The sequence below is a fragment of the Sceloporus undulatus genome, chromosome 3 (assembly GCF_019175285.1).
Source record: "Sceloporus undulatus isolate JIND9_A2432 ecotype Alabama chromosome 3, SceUnd_v1.1, whole genome shotgun sequence".
NCBI classification, from domain to species: domain Eukaryota; kingdom Metazoa; phylum Chordata; class Lepidosauria; order Squamata; family Phrynosomatidae; genus Sceloporus; species Sceloporus undulatus.
In genome coordinates, this window is record NC_056524.1 from 178888834 (window position 1) to 178913326 (window position 24493).

General features: G+C 40.6%; 1 protein-coding gene across 3 annotated transcripts in view; it reads right to left on the minus strand.

Moving 5' to 3' along the window:
* LOC121925331 (putative lysosomal acid lipase/cholesteryl ester hydrolase) overlaps positions 1-24493 on the minus strand; it is a 216444-nt gene that overhangs the window by 14768 nt on the left and 177183 nt on the right. Inside the window, exons 1-8 of one of the 3 annotated variants that reach the window (XM_042457365.1) lie at positions 17641-17727; positions 16403-16459; positions 8565-8670; positions 7958-8075; positions 6024-6222; positions 4339-4448; positions 2199-2335; positions 408-554 (exon numbers count right to left, since the gene is read on the minus strand). In XM_042457365.1, the coding sequence (XP_042313299.1) occupies positions 408-554; positions 2199-2335; positions 4339-4448; positions 6024-6222; positions 7958-8075; positions 8565-8670; positions 16403-16452 (867 nt within the window). In that variant the 5' untranslated portion in view covers positions 16453-16459; positions 17641-17727. Of the gene's footprint in view, positions 1-407; positions 555-2198; positions 2336-4338; positions 4449-6023; positions 6223-7957; positions 8076-8564; positions 8671-16402; positions 16460-17640; positions 17780-24493 lie in introns of those variants that run through there. The other 2 variants (XM_042457366.1, XM_042457367.1) reach the window with 2 other exon arrangements.

The window sequence follows — 24493 nt, forward strand, 5'->3', positions numbered from 1 at the left end:
CCCCCCAAAGGGCCTGGTGCTGCCGCCGATTGCCGCTGCCGCAGCAGCACCAAGCACGAGCCAGTCCCCTGGCCTTGGCGGGCCGCATGCGGCCTGCAGGTTGCCGACCCCTGCCGTAGACCAACACATCTTGAGGGTCAACTCCTCATCTATTTTGCCAACTCTCTAAAAAGAGGTTCAGCACACATTTTAGAGTGCAATATTATTTTGCCAAGAGTGAGTTAAAATAAAAATGGAAAAGCAATAACCTTCACCATAATCATGAAAAATGTGGCTTCTTTCCCACATAGAATTTAACAGTTATGCTTAATACAAATATTCCACCCATTTCAAGGGAGTTCCATGCCAATACATTCTTTAGGCTTTCAGCCTCTGTCTACCTCATGCTAGGTAGGTGGAAATCTTACCATATTTAAATTTTTCTCATTAAAACCGCACAATAAAAAGAAAAGGTTGCCACAGAGGCTGTCCAGCAAAAAATGGTCACAGAAGTGAGTTGCAAGCCATCTCATAATTGAGTTCTGGGGAAGAAACTGCTTAGTTCCAAATATTTCCTGTCAAAAGAAGCATAGAAAGTACACAGGTCACTTCGTTAAAATGGTTCCATTTTCCTAGGGATAGATTTAGCAATCATGTCACAAAATATTACCAAGTAAATTATGGGAATTGTCCCTGCTCAATATGAATTTATATCAATGTTCAGGGTGAAAATATATACAGGAGGAGTCAAAGTGTGGCCCCCAGAGGTTAAAAAAACAAAAACATTTTCCCCAAAATATTTTGTTTTACCCAAAATGTCCTTTAGATGCAGTGAGGGACATTATCCCCACATTTTTGCCCTCCTGAAAGGCTATTTCAGACCCACAAGATGCCTTTTTAAAAAAGGAACTGAGCAGAGAATTGACTTCCTAAAATGGCCCAAGGGAGCCTATGCAAAGAATGCCCCCCACCATGTTTTAAAAGGAATGGGGGGATTTATTTACAGTATTTCATGGTCTTCTACAGAGCTAAGACAGAACCTAGCCTCCTAACATTTTCCACCACTGTTCTAATAAATCAGTGGTTCCCAAACTTTGATCCTCCAGATGTTTTGGACTTCAGCTCCCTGGATTTCTGACTGCTGACTAAGGTGGCTAGGGCTTAAGGGAGTTGAAGTCCAAAACACCTGGAGGACCAAAGTTTGGGAACCACTGTAATAAGTGATAGGGCCAATTACTACTCTCAACTCATCTCTGAACAGGGAAAGCATCCCTATCATTTTTATAGTATTTCAGATATCCTGGACCAGAAGTGCCAGCTATAACAACTATTACATTCACAACACCTGGGTTCTTTCATTCTCTCATACGACACACACACACACACACACACACACACACTGCAAACATTACAGATTTATTGCACAAGAGCTGCTTTGGATAGTTAGAAAGTGCAATTTAAATGCTAAGAGGGTAGTTAGTTTAATTACTAAAATGAGGACACTTCAGCATCAACCAAGATGAGGAAAGCTCAGCAATCTAGCTCACACCCAAATCTCCAGACAAAGTGCAACCTCTCATTATAGAAATATTGAGAAAGACAGCTGAGCTTGCCAGCTCGAAAAAGAACATGCAATGAATAGGAATGCAGCTACCAAAGCAATTTGACTTTCTTAGCACATCATCATTTCATTTTCTATTCTTATGCATTGAAGTCTTAACCAGAAGGCTCTAATCAGCTTAAATGATCAGCCCAGAAGCTGATGGCACAGTGGATACTGCCTATATTACTCTTTGACCTGTTGATAAAGCCACTTGTTTGCCTTAAGAGAGAGAGAACAAGTTAGCAGGAATTGTCTCAGTTTAAACAGAAGGAGTGAGCTTTATGACTTATTTAGTAATTAAAAGTCTTCTGCAGTCAACCAAGATGAAATCAAATCAAATCTCTAATCATTTGTCAAATAAGTTTGCAAATACACACACCAATAACAAGTTGTAACACTTGAACTGCTTATTTCTCTAAATGCATTCAAAATGGTCTTGGGTCACAGGATGTGTTTACTTTAAAAATGAGCCACTGGCTCATGCTTTTGTTAAAAGGTGTGTCCACTCTTTTCTTCAAGTATGTACAAAAGAGCAAAGCATATTCCTAAGTACGTAGCTACATCTGGCAATATTTGCACTCCACAGTCAAGCAAATATTTCATCCAAAATACATACTTTGAACAGCAGTTCTGGAAATACACCAAGCTTGGCCATAGGACTGGATGAAAACTTCACTGTGGCAACTGGTGCTAATCCAAAAAACATTTTAATCTTTTTGGCCACCTGTGGCATTGTTGAAAATGCAATGAAAGCTGGGGGAAGAAAAGAAACATAAGATGAATACTTACTTCAGTTTAGGTTTTTCTCAGAGCAGAAAAGCAGCAACCATTTTACAGCCCTCATGTGAGTTAATGAGACAATTTTTATGGCTGAAAAGCACAGCAGTTTAAAAGCAGAGAGAGATAATTAACATTAAACCATACTTGAAAGCTCAGCAAAAGGCAGAGGTCTTCACAACATGTTTGACACATAAAAGAGCAGGAGCCAACTGCACCTATCTAGGGAAAGGAATTCTATCATCTGGTGCCTTAACAGAAAAGGCCCTGTGGCCCTATCTCACACCTCAGGGTGACCTATTTAAAACCTTGAAGAAAGATTAACGAAATCAACAGCTTCATTTACAGTTTAGCTCAAGACTTGGAACCCTGGTGTCCTCTCTTTGTTTCAGATTACAAATCCCATAATTGCTAACCACAAGTCTTACTGATGCAATCTAGAGCCCAATGCATCTTGAGGCTAATACTTTGCCTACATGTAATCTAGCTCTATGCAATTTTTCCCCATTGTTTGAAGAACAAGCAGACAGCAAAATGCGTAGACGGTCTAATAAATCATGCAGGACCACTGAACTCTTTGGAACTTTAAAATTTTTAGGTTTTGTTTGGACTAATGTCAGTACATAAATAGGGTCTAGGATATCTCAGTTGAGCTTTCTGATATTCTGTTTTCCATGTTTGAAATTAATGTTTTAATTTAATTTATGGTTGTTTAGTTAATTGTCCTTGGGGTTTTTTACTGTATTATCTGTTGTTTTAACTGTACAGGCTGAGTATCCCTTATCCGGTATTTCAAAATTCAAAGTACAGTGGTACCCCGGGATACGAAAGCACCGCGTTACGAAATTTCCGGGATACGAAAAAATTCCATAGGAAAAACCTGTTCCGGGTTACGTTTTTTTTTTCGGCTTACGAAAAAAATTTTTGGTGCTTTTCGGCGCTTTTTCGCACGAAATCGCGGCTTCCAGCGCTAGCGCCTATGGCTTTTTCGGGTTGCGAAAGATTTCGGGTTACGAAGGGCGCCGCGGAACAAATTAATTTCGTAACCCGGGGTACCACTGTACTCCAAAGTACTTGAGCTACTACACAAGTATCATTGTACATACCTGTACTGAATTTATGAGGCTGGAGAGAGATGCAGAAATCTACACCTGCTGCCATTTCACAGATTCTCAGTCTCTCTCCAGCTTTATTGTGTACAGTCAGCCCTTCTTATACACGGATTTGTTATATACGGATTCAAGCATACACGGTTTGAAAATGTTCCAAAAAAGTACAGTTGGCCCTTCTTATACACGGATTTTTTATACATGGATTTAAGCATACACGGTTTGAAAATGTTACAATAAAGTATAAATTTACCTTGATTTTCCATTTTTTATAAGGGACACCATTTTGCTATGTCATTATACTTAATGGGACTTGAGCATACACGGATTTTGTTATACACGGGGGATCTTGGAACCAAACCCCAGCGTATAACAAGGGTCCACTGTATATGCAAATACTGGTATTCCAAAATCTGGAAAAATCCAAAATACAGAACACTTCTGGTCCAAACCATTTCTGATAAGAGATACTGAAATTGTATATGGTGAGCTGCCATGGGTCCCACACTGAGAAAATATAAATTAACTAATAATAATAATAATAATAATAAATAAGTAGAACCATACCCAAACCAGAACCTGGAAAAGTTACTTTGGGAGACTGCTGTGGCCATGCTGGCTAGGTCTTGTGGGACCTTGGGACTTGTAGTACAAAATATACCCCTCCTAGGATCTGTCTGAAACATTAAACTTTGTGTATAGCAGAGGTATTTCTGCATGAATATTGTATAAAAAAATATTTTTAACCCACATTCACTGGCTCCATGTATGACCATAGCATGACAAATAACCTCTCCTGACATTAGTATAAAATAGCAACTTCAAATTCGAACACACAGCTATTAGAATTGCCAGAATGCATTAACCTACCTATTGTGGTGCCCTGGGAATGACCAATATAAAATAGTTGCTCCTGGCCGGTTTTGTTCAAGATAAAGTTTACTGTAGCTGGAAGATCATATTTAGCCATTTCATCATAGCTGTAAAAGGGAAAAACAATGACAGGTTTATGTTTTAACATATATAGTGGTATTTACATGATCCAAACTTCAATTTCCTCAAGTGCCATGTTATCCAAGCAATGTGATCAGAGGACAGACTTAGATTTGCTAGAGTAGGTTTCACAGACCTACCTAGCCTGCAAATTTTAGAATCAATGAGTTCAATAACTACTTTAGAGGATAAAGCCATTAAAGACTGAAAGGCACATACTAAACTACAACTGAATTAGTAAAAGCAACAGCTTTGCTTGGTATTTCATTTCTCCTTCTGCCACTGAATTTCTCGTGTCACCCATGTCAAGGCTGTTTAAAAACCCATTTTTATTTGTAGTTTTCCAATTAACTGAATATATCTTGTTTTCAAGGTTTTTTGGAGTACACTGAAGAGCAAACAGCAAACCGATTTGTAAAAAGGAGTCCTGGGCTGAAGTCAGCACTGAGTCAAAAAGCTTAAATAAGACAAAATTATACCTATCACCTTTCCCCCAGCCTTGCAAGTTTGCAGCAAGGATGAAATGGAATTATCTCACACATGCTGGTCTGGGGAAAAGTGCTCAGATACAAATGAGACCAAGAAGAGGAAAGAGAAACTGTTCATACTGTGCCCAGAAACCAACAGGCAGCCAGTGGAGTGAATTCAATACTAGTGTTATGCAGTCACTCCTAGATGTTCCAGAGACCAGTCTGGCTGCCATATTCTGTACCAGTTGAAGTTTCTGGACTAGGCACAAGGATAGCCCCATGTAGAGTGCATTACAAAAATTGAGTCTTGAGGTTACCAGTGCATGTACTACAGTTTCCAGGTCTCCTGGTTCCAGGAAAGGATGCAACTTGCATATCAGCCAAAGCTGATAACAGGCGCCTTTGTCTGTCACATTCACCTGATTGACTGTTGCATTCATCTGAAGCGACAGATCAAGATTGCAACCCAATACCTGGTTTGGGGAGCTCTACTGCAAGTACCTCTGTTTTGTCTGGATTCAGCTTGAGTTTGTTTTCCCTCATCCAGTACATTACTGCCTCAAGACATTGACTGAGGGGAGAAATGCCATCTATCATCATCACTGACGCCCGAGACATGGAGAAATATATTTGGGTGTCATCCACATATTGATAACACCCTGCCCCATGTCTCCGAATGATCTCTCCCAGCAGCTTTATGTATACATTAAATAGAATCGGGGACAGGATCTAAAGCAATGGTTCCCAACCTTTGGGTCTACCTTTGTTTTGGCCTTCAGATCCCAGAAGTCCCAGCAAACTTGACAAACTGTCAGGAATTATGGGAACTGAAGTTCAAAACAAAACTTCAGCAGGCATAACTGTTTGCACTCATCCTAAAAGCTGTATGGATGAGAGAATAGAGTGGGGTCAGTGCTTCCAGGACAGGGAAGCCTTTCACCAGGGGATGGTTCCTTTTTTAAAATAAGAATTAAAGTAGAGTACTAACATTAACTCATAGATAAGTTTGCTCTGTTTTTTGGTGTCATTTTTGGCTAAAATTTCTAGACTTATACATGAGTACATACAGTATGTTAACCAAGTTCACACTACCTGAACATCCAGAATTCTTCTTGCTGTACTGTGTATTTTATGTGCTTCCTGGACCAAGTGTTCCCTCTGCTGTTTCCTAGCCAAACATCAAAGCCAGCATCAGCCAATAGAAACCCCAGGCTGTTGTAGTCCAGGTTTGTCACCCAGTTGCTGCCATCAGCAAGCAAACCATGCTGTAGGAAGACAGCTGGCTTGGAAACTGGAAGAGAATCATCATAAAACACAGTAACAGTTCAGTGAAACACTCAATTTTCTAAGCTCTAATTCATCCCCAGCAGCCCAATAGTTGAAAAGAAACCGGCAGGGAAGGCAGAAACAGAAAGTCAAAAAGAGTTGGATTCACTGCCAACAGGTAGCCCACATCAGACCATCCACAAGGGAGTGTGACCTTTGACAGCTCTAAGAAATCATGAGATCCCATGGTGCTTTAAAAAAAGACTTCAGCTTCCTCTTTATTGCCTCTGCCAATCACACGTCCCTTAGCTTCTTTTAACGGGTTTCCAATGGGCTAAAATAGCAACCTATTAATCTGCTCTGTTTTTAAGGATCTCAAATAAATGCAAGGAGAAGAAGAACCACAACCACCAACACCACAATGATGAAGTATTTTTTCCCTACAATATTACAACAAGGTCTGCAAGAACCAAAGCAAAAAAAAGCTTTTGGCTGGCAGTTCTCTGGAAAGCAGCAAGTTGCTGGAATCTACCATTTCTTTTGTGTTTTATAATGTAGCATCTTTTCTACCTTGGCATGTGTCTTGGGCTCAGCATATGTTACAGTCTTTTTAGGACTTTGACCATACCATAAGAAGAAACTAAAACCTAGTAGTGTCTACATCAGAATACCCATAAGCCTTTCTCTACATTCCTTCTCAATGCCAACCACATTAATTTGGAAAGAAAATCTAATTTGCAAGAATTAACTCCATGCTTATATTTAGATTATGTGCACACATACGCATATAGACATAAATTGTCTTACTCCACTAAAAATTGTTATTTAGCTGTTTAATGGTAAAACGAGAAACAAAAATTATAATATCCATACATTACTGAACATACCGCAGTATGCTCTTGGTATCTGGTAGGGTTTGGTTCCAGAACTCCCAACGGATACCAAAATCTGTGGAGGATTAAGTCCCATTATATGTAATTATATACCATTATGCAATTATGTAGTAAAATGATATATATAAAATGGCAACATTAAGGTTTGCTTTTTGGATTTTTTTAAAAACATCTTCAAGTCATAGATCAGGGGTAGGCAACCTTTTTGAGCTGGGGGCCGGGTTGCTGTCCTTCAGACAACTAGGGGGGCCGAAGCCAAAAAATAAATAATTAAATAATTTTTTTAAAAGAATTAAATATATAAATAAACCAGGACAAATGTAGGACAAATTTTTCAAATGGAAGACACTTTTTTAAAAAAAAATGGAGGACACACGAAAAAAAATTGCTGATTTTAAAAAAAATGTTAATATAAATGCATGTTTCTGAGGCTTCTATAGACAAATGCCCCCCAAAGGCCCCAGCGGCAATCGGTGGCAGGACCAGGCTGGGGGCCGGTCCCAAGACCTTCCCGGGCCGCATCCGGCCCGCGGGCCGCAGGTTGCCTACCCCTGTCATAGATGGTTGAATTTATGGATAAGGAAGCAGTAGATACAGAGGGCCAACTGTACTACTTTCTTAGCAAGACATCTCATAAACTAAATTTCTCCACTGTAGGATGTGATTACTCTTCTGGAATAAACCATTTGTTCATGTTATTAAATTTTTGTACCAAGCTTGGAAACAATACCTTTTCGGACTGAAACCCCAAGGTTCTCCCAGCCAGCATGGCCATTTTTATATCTATATACCTTAGTTACACCACACACACACACACACACACACACACACACACACACACCCCTTCTTTTCCCAGGATACACTCACCCTTGGTCGACTGACTGATTTTCCCATGAGGGATTCTGTTGACAGTGAGGATATACCCATCATCTGTCACCACTTCATATTCCTCACTGGGATACCCTCTGAAGGAAATAATTTCACTCTGGAAGAAAGAAGAGCAGCAAGGGTAGGGTTTAGTTGGGAAGACTAAGAATGCACTACAAAATATCTAGAATATTTTCCCCATACCAAAGACAATATGGAACACAAAGACATTTCTATAGCTGGTGTGTACCAGGGACAAAAGTGGGATCACATATGACAGCTGTAAACATGTTTAAGAGACTTCTGAAAGGTGAGATAAAAATCAAATAAATGCATCAGTGATCGGATTTTGGTTTTGAGTGCAGTAAGTGAACCTAGGTGATGCAAATATCCTGGAAGTGCAAAATATGTGTTCACATGCACACGCATGTGTGTATGTTACAAAAATAAAACAGGTAATGTATAAATGTTTAATGTGTCCTTCAATCCCAATTTTCAACAGAAAGCCAGAAATGAGGAAGATTGGGTGTCATGCTTGTTAGCAATCATAAAGACTAAAAAAATGCCTTAGAAGGGATACAATAAAATCAAAGGATAAATAACTTACAATATTCATAGTTGCCTCTGGATCTACATTTCTCTCTAGAAATATTTCTGAAGTTACAAGGCCTTGGATCAAGCTTGTCAGGAAGATGAAGAGCCACATCTTTGTTCTGTGTGAAAGACAAATTCAACACTCAGTAAGGATATAAGAGACTGCTCCACTGGAAAGACTAATAATTCACCATGAAGTCAATAAACAAAACCGTTAAGAATGTGCAATGAAAGCTATATCATGTTCCACAGAAAGAAATGCAGATAAAGCAGCTTAAACAGACCACTATCTGCCCTCATAGCTGTTGGGCAAGAAGGAGCAATGCTCTCTTAAAGTGGTGGGGGGGGGCATATTGTTGGTTTTAGCTTTCCTTCACTTGCTGCACAATACTGTACATCTGTATTCGGGAATTAAATACCAATCAATTAATGTAAGTAGGTACCCTTGACAAAGTTATTTTCTTGTTGACTAGAACGCCCCAAATCCTGCATCCAGTTCTAAAGAGGAAACTTTCCAAGCTCACATAGGATTTAAGAAAACCTTAGTTTTAGAAAACATACATTATCATGTCAAAACCTGTATGAGATAGTGACAGTATGCAGATTACAAAATAAGCAAATATCTCCATCTGATCTCAAACCAATTGTCCTTCTTTCACCAGCAACACAGGGGCAATTCTGACCAGTAGTGAAGATATTAACATTTTAATCAGGGGCCAAAGAGGATACTTTAAATACTTTGATTCATTCACTTTATTCATAGTCCATCTTTTCATTTTGGGAAAACTCTTTACTTATATGGTATAATATGTTCCAATTGTTGTTCTTCTACATTACAATAGAGGATGAAAAGCTTGACTTTATCGAGCCACAGCAGCCATTCACTCACTTTGTAAAGTGACTCTGCTTTTAAAAGTTTCCAATTCATTGTGGAGACACAGTAAAATAAAACTTGGAAATATTCTATTAATAGAATTGCTCCAATTTGTTAATTTTTCACCAACAGATTGAAAGTCATTCTGTTGATAGCTAAAACACCAAGCTGCTTCAGCTTTTCTTAACATTTTCAGCAAATACAAGTGATAGCCTTAAAAAAAATTACTGATTTAAATTTCTTGAAGTTTTTTGATCAATTATCTGGACTCCTTTAATAACTCAATGTTATCTAGCAGTCTTAGATATATAACAAAACTGACTAATTTCAATGTTATTTATTTTAGAAATCAGGAACAACTGGGGGGGGTGTAAGAAACACCCTCCATCTGAAAGAACATTATCTTTCAAATAAGATGGTGGGACAGGAATGATATCATTCCTAATGTTCTTTAAGTTGGCCTTTGAGTTGTGATTGTGGCAGTCCTTGTTTTGCAATTTGTCCATTTACACTTTGACTCATATATTTTTTTGAAACTCATAATCATCCATGTTACCCACCCTGTCCTAAAAAAGCACTAAATATATCCAGTTTTCATAGACCAAGGGAATAAAGGTCAGGGCACTCAATGAATCATTGAGATATACACTTTAATGGCTATGGCTGCACCTTTTTTCTTCTTCCTGGCATTGATCTAAATCCAATGCTAGTCCCAACCAGAGCACACCCATTAAAATGAATGGGACTTGCCAGGCACCACTCACATAAACCCCATGGATTTCACTGGGTCTACAGTAGTTGAGACATGCATTGGATTTAGTCCACATTATTTAAAGAAGGCCTTGCTTAAAATGGAAGCGGAATTTAAGTTGAATTGGTTATAGAATATGGTCTAAATCCAAACGTAGCCCTAAGTAGAGGATGTGTTGACATATGAAATTCCCAATGATTTAATGGGTCTACTTTAGCTGCGACTAACAACAGGATTTATCCCTAAGCTTAAAACCTCTTAAGACTGAATACTGACAATCTGTTAAACATACTGAATTAACAGCTGTTTTCGTACGTACAGAGAAAGTAAAGAAAACTATCAGCAAGCCAGGGTGGCATAGGGGTTTGAGTGTTGGACTATGACTTTGGAGACCACAATTCAATTCTTAGTTCAGCCATGAAACCCACTGGTGACCTAGGACAAGTCACATGCTCCCAGACTCAGAGGAAGGCAATGACAAACTACCTCCAACAAATCTTGCAAGGAAAACCATATGATAGGTTCACTTTAGGCACCATTATTCAGAAACAATCTTGAAGGCACACAACACATAAAAACAAAAAGAAAACTATAGACTACTATGGATCCTTCTGGATACTGATATATCCTCCAACCTATAAAGGGTTACCTCTGCAAAGCATTAATTTTGTCCTTTTCAAAGCCTTTCTCTCATTGAAGACCACTGAATGCCAATTGATAGGCTTGATATGGGGCCTCTGAATCAGATCCCAGGGCTAGAAGCCCTTCCATGGCATCCATAGCTAATCTTGGTCAGAATTCTTACAGTCACCAAAGAGTACCAAACTAAACTAATTTAGGATGCATCTACACTTTAGAAATAATGCAATTTGACACTATTTTAAGTGCTGTGGCTCCATCCTACAGAATCCTGGGATTTGTAGTTTTAAAAGGTCTTGAACTTTCTCTGTCAAAAGTGTTGGTGCCTCATGAAACTACAAATTCCAGGATTCTGCAGGATGGAGCCATGGCAGTTAAAGTGGTGTCAAAGTGCATTATTTCTATTGTAGATAATCAGAATCAGAGTATTTCTTACCCACCTCTCCCCATGGATCAAGACAAATAAACAATAACCAGCATCAATTAAAACATTAATTAAAACATACAACAGTTTAAAGGGATAAAAAGAAGACAAGCACATTATAAAACAATCCACATTTAAAAATTCATTTTAAAAAAATCATCTGGTTAAGCCTGGGGGGAGAGACTGGTTTTCAGTCTCTTGGAGATAAACCCTTAGTAAACACAATTTGATAGCACATGAGCTGCATGACCAACAGTTTTGAGTTATACTCCTAAAGTACACAGAAGGAGATATTTATATGCAACCTAACAGCCACGTCTACACACACACACCAATAAAACAAATTATGCTGGGATTCTTTACAAAATACTGGCTTGTCATGAACAGGCAGCACACTCATTGATCTTTTTCACAGTGCACAGTTATAGTGCTATGATTCCACTTTAACTTCCAGACCAAGATCTTATGGGATTCTGGGTTTGGGGTCTGCTGATGGACTAGAGGTGTCTGGATCAGAATTCTAAGTATTTCTCCAAGCACAGTAAATCCTAGAATTTCCCAAGATGAAGTCATGCTAGTTAAAATGGTATCGAAGTGCTATAAGCATGTAGTGTGAAAAAGGGTTCTTTTCAGCTCCGAGATAGGAGTCTCAAACCAGGAAACCCAATTTGCATCAATCTAACCTGCTACAATTTATTTTAAGTGTATCTATATAGTGGTTTGAGTGCTGGTCTACAACTCTGGAGACCAGGATTCAATTCCTACCTTGGCCATGAAACCCACTGGGTGACCCTTGGCAACTAATACCCTCTCAGTCTCAGAGGAAGGCAATGACAAAAGTCCTCTGAACAAATCATAAAATCATAGAATTGGAAGAGACCGCAGAGGCTATCCAGTCTATCTATCTACACACACACACACACACACACACACACACAAACGGGTCATGCAGTGTACACAGTCAAAGCACCCCTGACAGATAGCCATCTATCCTCTGTTTAAAAACCTGCAAAAAAGGAGAATCTTGCCAAGAAAACCTAGTGATAGGGTCCCCTTAGGTTTGTAATAAATCAGAAATGACTTCAAGGCACACAACAATATCAACAATGAAAACAAAAGCATCCACTGTATTCTGAGTCTTCCTACTCGCACAGCTGACTCAAAGATGTGAAGAGCAAATTCAGTGGATTGTTATGTAGCCAAAAAGAGCACCATCCATGCACAAGAACAGGCATCAACATCATCTGCCAAAGTTAGCAGAAATATATTTTTCTTAACAAACAGTGGAGAGGGGATTACATTTCACAAAGGAGCACCCAGGATACACAGTGGTCACAGAATGAAGAGAGGCAGGGAAGATAGAGTGTCCTGGTGTGTATGCACATTGAACAGTTATAGCACTGTGATGCCTTTAACTCTCATGCCTCCTTCCTATGGAATCCTGGGATAAGTACTTTGATGAGGCGCCTAGCACAGCAGTCAAGGGGACTAGGGTACAGCTCTCTAGCATAAAATTCAAAGTACCTTACCAAACTAAAAATCCCAAGATGATGTAGGATGGAAACAGGGCAGTTCAAGTAGTATCAAACCATGTAATTGTGCAATATGGATATAGCCCTTGAAGGCTAGACTCCTGAAGAGGAGAACTCTGAACTACAATATTGATTTCCGAACCCATGCACAGAGAATACAAAAGTGGAAGCAGCTGATAGAAAGTAACACAAAATTGTCTGAAAGAGGAAGTTGTTGGTTTTCTTTTCTTTAAGTCACTTGCTAATTGAGCTACCTTTCCCCTTGAAAGGGTACTTCTTCCTTTTGCAAATAGGATCTGACAAGCCAAGGCCTTGTGATAAGCAATGTGACTTTCTCACAACACTAACTCTGCTAGCAATGTTCACAAGGAAGCAGCTATTAAAATGAGGAACTAAAAACAAAAGGGTTGAGACACAATTTTACTTCTACTGTACAATGAAAAGGCTTAAAAGCCTGTTAACGAGCAAAACTACATGCACCACTGAAACATCATAATTCAAAAGACTTCCTACACTCAATATGCATTCGAAGGGCTGGGAAATAAGTGCATGACACATATATAGTACAGGGATTACCAACTGACTGTGGCTTATTCTTCTGCCTTAAACAGCGAAAGAATATAATAAAGAGGTGAATACTGGATTTTTCACTTGAGGAGTTTCTCATTTAAACAGCACACTTCCAAAGTGGACCGAAGCAGCTTTATTTTGGCCTGTCTGTTCAGGCCCTAAGGTGGTTTACAGACCGCCCCTTTGGGGCAGCCTCTACCCGCCCCTTTCCCCCACGGATCGGGGCCTCAGCTGCCACAGCGGCAGCCCTGAGGCCCCAATCCGCCACTTTTCCAGGCCATGGGAAGTAGCAAAAGGCCGCTTCACGTGGCCTGGAAAGGGGTGTCCTTGGGGCTTGAAGCCCCAAGGACACCCCGACAGCGGCAGGGGAAAGTGGCCCCTTTCTCTTTTTGTGTCGCTGGCGCAGCCGTGTAAAGGCTGGGCCAGTGACACAAATGAAGGAAGGAGCTCCGTTTTGGAGCTCCTTCCTGTGTTACAGAAAGGGCACCACAGGCACCCTTCCGCATTGCCAGGACGTCACGTCCACGCCGCTCCGTTTGGAGGCAGCATGGTCATGACGTCCTAATGGTGGTGCCCATGTAGAATGAGCGCTGCTATTTTGCACATACTGTGTATGTACTAGGGTTGGGGACGTCTGAAAGAGACACCCCCGGGCAACCCTAGTATGTATGGAGTACGTACTAGGGTGCCCTTTTGACAAGGGCCTAAGTAAGAGGATGTTTGAGAATATTATGAGACAAATGTCAGAACAGGGGTCTTATGTTTGGGATGGGCAACTGCCATAGGTCTGGACCTAAATTTCTGCCCTGGAAGCCTCTAGGGCCCTGCAAACTGCCAAAAGTGGCAATAGCCCCCAAAACCCAGAAAATACAAAGCAGACAGATATCCATTTTTGGCTTTGGAAATTTGCTGCTTTTGATGTTAAAGAGTGGAGGAGTCTTGCAATCTATTAAAGGGATGAGTTGCAAACCCTACAGGTTTCCAGGAGCCAGTGGCAATTAAACTTTGTTTAGTGGCCAGTGGAAGAGAGAAAAGAAGGGACAGAGGCTGCTAAAACAGCGTAGGGTTGCCATAATTGTCCACTATTACCAGGGACAAAATATAGGACAAATTTGAGACCAAACTGTAGGACAACTGCAGGACAAAACTCAGCTCAAAATGCAGGACATTTAAGGTCCTCCATTTTTCTTAAACTGTGGGGGCCCAAGGCTACACTGTGCTCATCCATTTTAAGTATGCATCTTATGCTGCATACACTCATCTCAATATAATACTACTCACACCCTGGCCCTGAAAGACTTGCATCATCTCATTTGAAGTATCTTACTTGAGATCTGTATCATCTCACACAGATCACTGAGGATTTATGGCCAGGGTCACACTTTCCATCACTCTGTATCCTATTTCATTGCTTCCCATTCCCATGACTGTGTAGCAACGTGAAACAATACAGGCTGAGTCTCCCTCACTGGAAATGCTTCAGATGAGAAGCACCTTGGATTTCAAAGTTTTTCAGATTTTGTAATGCCTGTATTTCCATCTTGGAGATGGGGCCCAAGTCTAAACATGAAATTCAGTCATGTATTGTATACACCTTATACACATAGCCTGAAGGTAATTTTACACGTAATATTTTAAATAATTTTTAGCATGAAACAAAGCTCGTGTATATGAACCTTCAGAAAGCAAAGGTGCAACTATCACAGTCATCCATGTGGAGAATTTTGGAGTACTGTATTGTGGATTTCAGGATAAGGGAGATTCAACCTGTACTTAGAAACATGTGTGTATCAGGGCATCTGAAGAAGTGGATTCGCCCTGTGACCAAGCAGGGACTAGAACCATGGTCTCCAGAGTTGTAGTCCAATGCTCAAACCACTACACCATGCTGATTCCCCACTGAGTTTGTTGTTGTTGTGTGCCTTCAAGTCTTTTCTAATTTATGGTGACGCTAAGGCAAAAGCTATCACCGGGTTTTCTTGGCAAGTTTCTTCAGAGGGAGTTTGCCATTGTCTTCTCTGAAGCTGAGAAAGTGTGACTTGCCCAAAGTCACCCAGTGGGTTTCCATGGCTGAGTGGCCACAGGATTTATTTTATTTATTTTATTTCAAGGATTTAAATCCTGCCTTTCTCCCAGAGTGGGATTCAAGGCAGGTTACAACAATTTAAAAAGATAAGAATAATTTTAAAAGACAGAAGTAAAAATGTTAAAGCCATCAGTGTCATCAGTGACTGGGTGGAAGCTAAGGAATGCGAATAGGACTACCCTCATTTATCTTGATTACACAAGAGCTGGAATGACTGGAAATGATCCTGGGAAAGAAAGTGATAGGGAGAGAACATGATGGGACAACCACCCTAAGCAGGAGCAAAACATTTTGGCTGGTATGTACTTCCATGCCAACAAAACCTTTTTCTGAGGTATTATGAACCTGTACCAGTTTAAAAGAGTGAGCACATGCTGCAGGGGATGAAGGAGCCAAACATACTCAGTCTTTGCCTTTGAAAGTCATAGAATCCTAGAATTGGAAGAGACCACAAGGCCATCCTGTCCAATCCCATTCTGCCATGCAGGAACTCGCAATCAAAGTGCTCCCAATCTACAGTAGGCCCTCCACATTTGCAGTTTTGACTTTTGTGGATTTGATTATTTGCAGTTTTGATTGGTGTTATCTCTAGGAATCTCTAAGTCCTCCAGCACAACTCTGCCAGAAACTGACCATAGATTTGTGCTGGAGAACCTATAGGTTCCTAGAGAAAACACCTCTCTAGGCATTTGTAGGTCCTCCTCCAGCATGATTCTATGATCAACATCTGGCAGATGTTGACCACGGAGTTACATTGGAAGACCTGGAGATTCCTAGAGAGGTATTCTCTCAAATAAAAAATAGTGGTTTTTTTTTATCTGCAGTTTTTCCACATTCATGGGTGTCCTTCACGCCTAACCCCAGCAAATGTGGAGGGACCACTGTATAATTAAATCATCTCTGCTCCATGTTGCTAGTCCCAGAAAATATTTTACAGTAATTGAAAATGACAGCCTCAAAAGTATATATACTCACATACACACAGTCGGCCCTCCAAGGATTTTTTTATCCACGGATTCTAGCATCCACGGTCTGAAAATATTCAAATAAATAGTCCAAAAAAGCAAACCTTGATTTTGCCATTTTATATAAGGGACACCATTTTACTATCAGTATTTTACTATGTGATGTACAGTTTGAGAACCACTCAAATTTAATTTTATAACATTGTTTGGTTTGTAAATTGTACACCATCTGGCAAGTTTTATGTCTGTTTTATCCTGTTATGTAAAGTGCTGTGTAAAATTTTATAGCGCTATATAAATAAATGTCAATAATAAGTAATAATATGTTGCTGTATTTAATGGGGCTTGAGCATCCATGGATTTTGGTATCCACAAGGGAGTCTTGGAACTAAACCCCAGCATTGGATACCAAGGGCCCATTATATATAGGACACTACAGTTGTATCCACACTGGTCAATTATAGCAATGTGAAACCAGTTTAACTGCAGCTCCTCCACTCCATGAGATTCTGGATTTGCAGGTTTCTGTGGGGTATTTGGAATCCCCTGCTAAGAAAACTCTAATGCTTCGAGGAAGTGAACTACAGCTTTCTAAGTGGGGTGACCTTGGGCGAGCCACACTCTCTCAGCCTCAGAGGAAGGCCATGGCAAACCTCCTCTGAGCAAAACTTGCCAGGAAAACCCCATGAAGAGGGTCGCCTTAGGGCAGTGGTCCCCAAACTGTTGCCCTTTAAGAGATTTTGGACTTCAGCTCCCAGAACCCCAGGCTATTGGCCAACATGGCTGAGGCTTCTGGGAGATGAAGTCCATCATATTTAAAAAGGGTATAGTTTGGGGTACAGTACTATAACAGTATAGTATCAGTGGTCCCCAAACTGTGCCCTTTAAGGGATTTTTGGACTTCAGCTCCCAGAATCCCAGGCTATTTAGCCAACATGGCTGAGGCTTCTGGGAGCTGAAGTCCAAAAGAATCTCTTAAAGGGCAATCTCTTTGGTCCTGGCAAAGTCCCCTGAGATGAAGCCAAGAAAACCCCATGAAAACCACGCTCCAATCAGAAACAAGACATCTTTAGGCGAACGGTGCAAAAGAGAGCGAAGCTTTCTGCACGCCTAGCTCGACACCTGTGTAAAACCTATTGACTCAATGGGTCTACTCGGGTGGTGCGTTTCCCAGCAACCCCTCTTTTCCCCTTAAGCAGCCCAGGGAGAAGGTTATAGAGCAAGCAGCTAGGCGGGGTCCCCACTCACCAGGAAGCCCAAGCGTCTGATAGGAAAGGAGGCCAAGAGTCCAATGAGAGCCAGAGCCGATCCCTCCTCGCCGCTCTGAAGATTCCACAAGGGGAGAGTAGGGCGCGTCGCAGCCAATCACAGGTCTCGAGGTCCCCCCTCAGACTATGAGGCTCCTCCAATCCGAGCTCGCAGGGGAGAACGCTCCGCCCCCTTTCTCCTCCCGCTTTTAAAGAGAAGCAAGGCCGCGTTCCCATGGCAACCACCGCGGCCTACCCGGCCCGGTTTGCGTCTGCACTACGCAGATAACACGGTTTGAAACCGCTTTAAATCTAATCTTCGGATTAGAAGTGTAAATTAGCGGGAGGTGTAAATTCACCTCGGTGTAAACACACACACACACGCACACTCAGCCTCAATGACAAAAAAACTTGCCAAGGAAACCCTATTAATAAATTCGCCTTGTTGTTGTTATTGTTGCGTGCTCTCATTATGGCGACCCTAAGGAGAACCTATAGTGGGTTTTTCATGGCAAGTTTCTTCAGAGTTGCCACTGAGGCTGAGAGAGTGTGACTTGTCCAGAGTCACCAAGCAAGGATTCAAACCCTGGTCCCCAGAGTCATGTTTAAGACCCTAAACTTCACCTTAAAATCACAGTATGTCAGAAGTGACTTGGAGGTGTGAAGCAACAACAACAACAGTAACCCCATGCTATGGAGCCTTGGGACTTATAGTACCAGACCAAAAAAAAAAAAAAAAAAAACCACACACACACAACCAAAACTAAATATCTCACAAAACTATGAATCCCAGAATTCCATAGCATGGAGCCAGGGCAGTTAAAGCAGTGTTGAACTGCATTAATTCTGCAGTGCAGATACAGTGCCTTTTGCTGCTGTGTCACTTCAAGTCCTTTCTGACTTACAGCCACCTGAAGGCAAATTTATCACAGGGTTTTTCTTGGCAAGATTTGTTCAGAGAAGAGGTTTGCTTTTGCCATCTCCTGAGGCTGAGTAAATAAATGAGTTTATTCGTGTAGCATATGCCGTTACAAAAATAAAGCAATCCATCAAAACAAATATAACATCAACGCGTTGTAAAAAATCCATAAAAAGCATTTAAAAAATAATAAAATAGAACATCAAACACATCAAATACATTATAAAATTATACATTGCTTACGAAGTTAAAATCATCTTTAAAACAGTATCACAGAGAAAGGCAAAGACAAAAATGAGGGCTCAGATAAATCTCAATAGGCATAAGAACCAGATACACTGAGACTATATATGACTGAATTACAAAGCTGGGAATATTCAGGGATAGTAGAGATTCAGATCTATCCTGTAACCTAACCATTTCCTTTACAGTGCTTCCTCCTTATGATTGATGCTTTAAAAGCAAAACAGGCTACCTTTCAGAGATACTTGTTTCGGTGTCCCCTAATAACACAATGATTAAATGTAAATCAGAGTCATAGTTGTTTGATACCAATCTTAATTCCTTGTATAGGGCATTTCTTATATCTTTATAACTTGGACACTCCAATAGGTAATGAGATATAGGCCTTCAACTGTGTTGGAACCACATGGGCAAACTCTTTCTTCCCACATGGGATAAAGCCCTTGCACCACAGCCATGGTCATAGACTGACAGCATAGGGCTGTGAAGGCATGTCTCTGTTTGAAGTTAGTTATATTATTTAAGTATTGTGGGGACGGGAGCTTCTTTGGAAAGGGAGTTTGGCATACCAAGGAGAGCATTTTGATAGGCCAACAGAGGTACAATCTAACTGAAAGTCATATTTCAAGATGTGGGACTTCATATATTTTACAGCTCTATCATAGTTTAAAGAGCACAACAAATCCTTGGAGAGCCCATACAAGTCAATAAGTTGTAAAATTTCTTGATTCCAGGATAAAAATGTTTTGTTTTCAAATTCCAACATTTCTTTGAAACCAATCAATACAAGAGCTGTCCCTATCTCTTTAGTAAGTTTCAGCCAGTATTTAATTGCTTGAACCTGAGTAATGGCCTTTACAGTACGGAGCCCACCTTCTAACCGAAGGATAGAGGTCTCAGTTCCTTTGGGCAGACCCAAAATTGCTCATAAGTAGTTATTTTGAACTGTTTCCAAGTTGGATTTTATCTTAGGCCCCCATATTTCAGCCCCATATCACATCTGAGCTATAACTTTAGACCTGAGGCTGAGAGATTGTGATAGAATTGGCTTTAGTGCTAACTAAAATGTGCTAACAAATACAGAAAACAAAACAATGGCCCACAGATTGCAAAAGATCAATATACATTCCCATCTCCAAAAACAGAAAACACAAAAGCTTGCAGTAACTGTAGAACCATTGCATTAATTTCTCATGCAAACAAAATCATGCTCAAGTGTCTGCAGCAAAGACTAGTAACACATATTGAGTGAGAAATTCCAGAAGCGAAAGCAGGGTTCAGGAAAGGAAGAGGCACTAGGGACCACATTGCAAAGATACATTGGACAATGGAGTGCATCAGGGGAGTTGCAGAAGAAAATCAGCATGTGCAGTAAAAAGCTTTTGACTGCATAGCTCCTGAAAACTATGGACTCCTCTTAAATAAATGGAGGTACCATTACATTTGATAGTCCTGATGCTCAACTTGGATTTGGGACAAGAAGCTACAGTTAGAACAGAAGATGAAGAAGCAGAATGATTCCCAGTTGGAGAGAAGGGGTCAAGACAAGGCTGCATTCTGTCACTCTATTTGTTCAATTTGTATATAAAAACCATCATATGCAGAGCAGCTTTAGACTCAGAAAAAGGAGGAGTGAAAATCAGAGGAGGGAATATCAACCATCTAAGATATATAGAGGACATGATAATACTAGTGGAAAACAACAAAGATTTAGAATGACAGCTGGAGAAAGCCAAAGAAGGAAGTGCTAAGGTAGGCCTTCTGCTGAACACTAAGAAGATAAAAATAATGGCCAGGAGAATCTACACAAATTCAATCTAGTTGATGAGGAAATTTAAATAGTTAAAGATTTCCCCTACCTTGGATCAATCACTGATCAGAACAGATATTACTGTCAAGAAATTAGACAAAGTCTGGAACTGAGGAGATCAGCCATGAAAGAAATAGGCAAGAGCCTATGTGCAAAGATATAAGACTGAATACTAAATTTAGGATCATCCAAGCCGTAGTATGTCCCACTACCATGTATGGATGCAAGAGCTGGACAGTGAAGAAAGCTGATAGAAAGAAAATCAACTCAGTTGAAACATGGTGCTGGAGAAGAGTGCAGAGGATGCTGTAGACAGCCAAGAAGACAAACAAATGGATCCTAGAACAGATTGAGCCAGACCTCTCCCTGGAAGCAGGATGATTAAATTGAAACTGTCATCCTTTGGCCACATCATGAGAAGGCATGACTCAATAGGCCAAGAAAGGTAGAGGGTAGGAGAAAGAGAGGAAAACCACACACCAGATGGCTAGAGTCAATCAGGGAGGTCAAGGGCCTGAACCTGCAACATCTGAGCAAAGACACTGAGAATAGGGAGTCAAGAAGATGTCTCTTTCACAGGGTTGCCATGAGTAGAAGTTGACTCAAGAGCAGTTAACAACAAAAAATGTAAAAAATACAAAATGTATAGGTAAAGTCCACTTCACCTTGAGTTACGAATATAATAATAATAAATCTTATTTACATACTGCCTTTCCAAAAGATCAAGGTGGTTTACAAAATTACAAAAGCAAATCTATAAAATACAGGAAAATACAATACAGTAATACAATAATTAGTGATGGTTGGTATCTTACATGACAGAGGGGTGGATATTCCATTACAGATTTGATTCCAACCATTCAAGGAACTATCTAAAGTGCTGACCCCAATCCTTAAAACAGATCCCACCATACTGGATAGCTCCTGGTCCAAAACGCATTGCAAAAATAAACTAGTTTGAGACCACTTTATCTGCCCTGGCACAGTGCTAGGGAATCTTTGGAATTGTAGTTTATTGTGGCACCAGAGTTCTTTGCTACAGAAGGCTAAATGTGTCACTAAACTACAGTTCCCAGGATTCCCTAGCATTAGCCAGGGTACTTAAAGCCGTCTCAAACTAGGTTATTCCTGCAGTGTGTTTTGGACCTAGGTCTCAGAGCACTAACACAAAAGCTCCCACTGCCCAGAGCACTATGGTGCTATAAGAAGGAGTGTTTAAATGTAGAGGAATAGTTATGTTTTATTTATTGTATGTTTGTTTTTTGTAAAGGTACAATATATTAGAGAGTAAGTGTGGTGTAGTGGCTTGGACACTGGACTAAAACTCTGGGTTCAAATCACTGCTTGGCCATGGAAACCCACTGTTTGACATGGGAAACCCTACCAGTAGCATTGCTGCTGTCAGCATAGCCTGATTCCCCGCAGGAGTGCGCAGTCCTACCACCACCACAGAAAGGTAGTGCCATTGGTGTCGACTCGAGAGCACATATACACACAAAACATTGCTGGCCACAGAAGGCTCACTGGAAGGTAGTTAAGTATTACATTGCCACCTTGTGGCAAAAAAAATGAAAACATCTAGTCTGCCAGGACTAGGGAGATTATCGCATGCCTCTGTGCCCAAATATGTGGAGACATCCAGTAATGGTAAGCAAGTAGTTGTCCAATTTGGACCTTGTGCAGTAAAGAAAATTGGATGTCCCACAGGTAGATACAAGCGGGCTTGTATCTACCTGTGGGACATCCAAGTTTCTGTACCACACAAGGTCAAAATTGGACAACTACTTGCTTAATATTACTGGATGTCTCCACATATTTCGTTATATATTTTTCAAGCTGCAACACCAGCTAATCCTGACCACTGATGAAGACTCCTAGTCAAAACGTTTGGTCATGGTTGGTTCATTTCTCCGTTGATAATGGGCTTACTGTGTTATCCCTTTTATTTATCTTCTGGGAGGTGCTAAGAACTTTATTTGTATATGCACTAGTACTCTGTATGTTTGACACCTCCATATATCTATTATTTGGGATTTACAGTTCTCAAGCCTAGTACATATTGGTAACACTAGCCCTTTTTTTTACATTTGGGTTTTGCACACAGACCAATATAAGTCAGTCTGTCTGCAGGATTGTATACATTTTATCTTTTTTAATTCTTCTTGCATTCCACCACTTCATTTTGTTTTAATAAAACTACTATGTTTTTAAAGTTTTTTCCCCTAGACTTTTTGCTTTCAAACCTGTTGTTTTTGGGTTTAGGGTATCACTTTTTTGTTTTCTTCAGCCTTTTGAGGTGTTTTCCACACAGCTAAAAAAAACCACTTACCTTTCCCAGTTTGACTCCTCTTCCGGGATGCAGTCGGGTATTATTGCTCACATTTTGCCACCAATGCCACCTCCACCTAAAATGTGCCTAAATCCTGGCTCCCAGCCGCACTCAGCTGTCTGATTTGCAAATTCGGGAGCTTCCTGGCTATGCAAATTGGCCAGCTGAGCGCAGCTGGTAGCCGGGTTTTAGGCAGGTTTTAGGAGGGAGGCGGCATTGGCAGCAAAATGTGAGCGATAACACCTGGCTGCATCCTGGAAGAGGATTCAGACCAGGAAAGATAAGCTAGGCTTTTTAGCTGTACAAAAAATTCTTAAGAGGCCTCTTGCCTGCACTGGCTGGCATGCGTGAGAGGCTTCTCTGTCACTGCTCAGTTGCTGTTCCCAGGGTGCCCAGGGGCAAAGAGAGCAGCGACTGAGTAGTTGGTTGAGCAGCGACTGAGAAGCCTCTTGTCTTGCTAACCTTTGCCACAAGGCTGGGATGGGTGAGAGGCTTCTTGGTCACTGCTCAGCCTGCTGCTCAGTTGCTGCTCCCAAGGTTGCTGGGAGTAAAGGGAGCAGTGACTGAGATTGGCTGTTTTGAATCTGCAGGAGAACAGTAGATTTAATATCTGCTGCCGGAGGGCACTAGGATTTTTGCCTAAGAGGAAAGAAGGCAGTAGCCCAGAAATGTTTGAGGAAGACTTCCCTAAAGGCACCAGATCCTGTCTGATCTTGGAAGTTAAGAAGGGTCAGCCATGGTTAGTACTTGGATGAGAGACCAACAATGAATACCAGGCCCTGTAGGCTATATTTCAGAGGAAGGAACTGGCAAACCGTCTCTGAGTATCCCTTGCCTAAGAAAAAACTATGAAATTAATGTGGCCACATTAAGCCAACAGGCAAGTTGAAGACACACACAACACATATGATGAAGGTGTTCCCAGTCCCCACCCCATCCTTCCAGTTTTGCCCTTGTTTTCAGTTACAGTTGGCCCTCTGTATCCATTGATTCTTTATTAATGGATTCAACTACCCACAGCTTGAAAATATTTTTAAAACTATTAATTCCAAAAAGTAAAGTTTGATTTTGACATTTTATATGAGGGACACCATTTTATTATGTCATTATATTTAATGGGACTTGAGCAGCCACAGATTTTGGTATCCTTGGGAGGTTCTGAAACCTAACCCAGTGGATAGTAAGATCTCACAATATATTTTTGCTTTGCAGTCCCCACAGTACTCTCTGTAACTGAGTATTTCTTTCCAATTTTTCTTAAACTCTTGTTAAGAAGAAGCCTAGTTTAGCATACTTCATTTCAAAGGTCTGAACAATCCTCTGCCTGCATTGTCTCTGTTTGACAATGCAATCTTATGCACATTTACTCAAAGGTAACAGTCAAGATACACAGTGTGATAAATAGGTCTGATTCTTTTATTTCTTTCTCATATGGATATGCAGCCCCATTCCAAATCACGACCTGCAAGTGGAGGTGGGGAAGATTTCAACCTTTCTCTCCCTTCTTGTCTTTATTTAAAATTTTGCTGTCCTCTTGGAACCAATTAATAAAC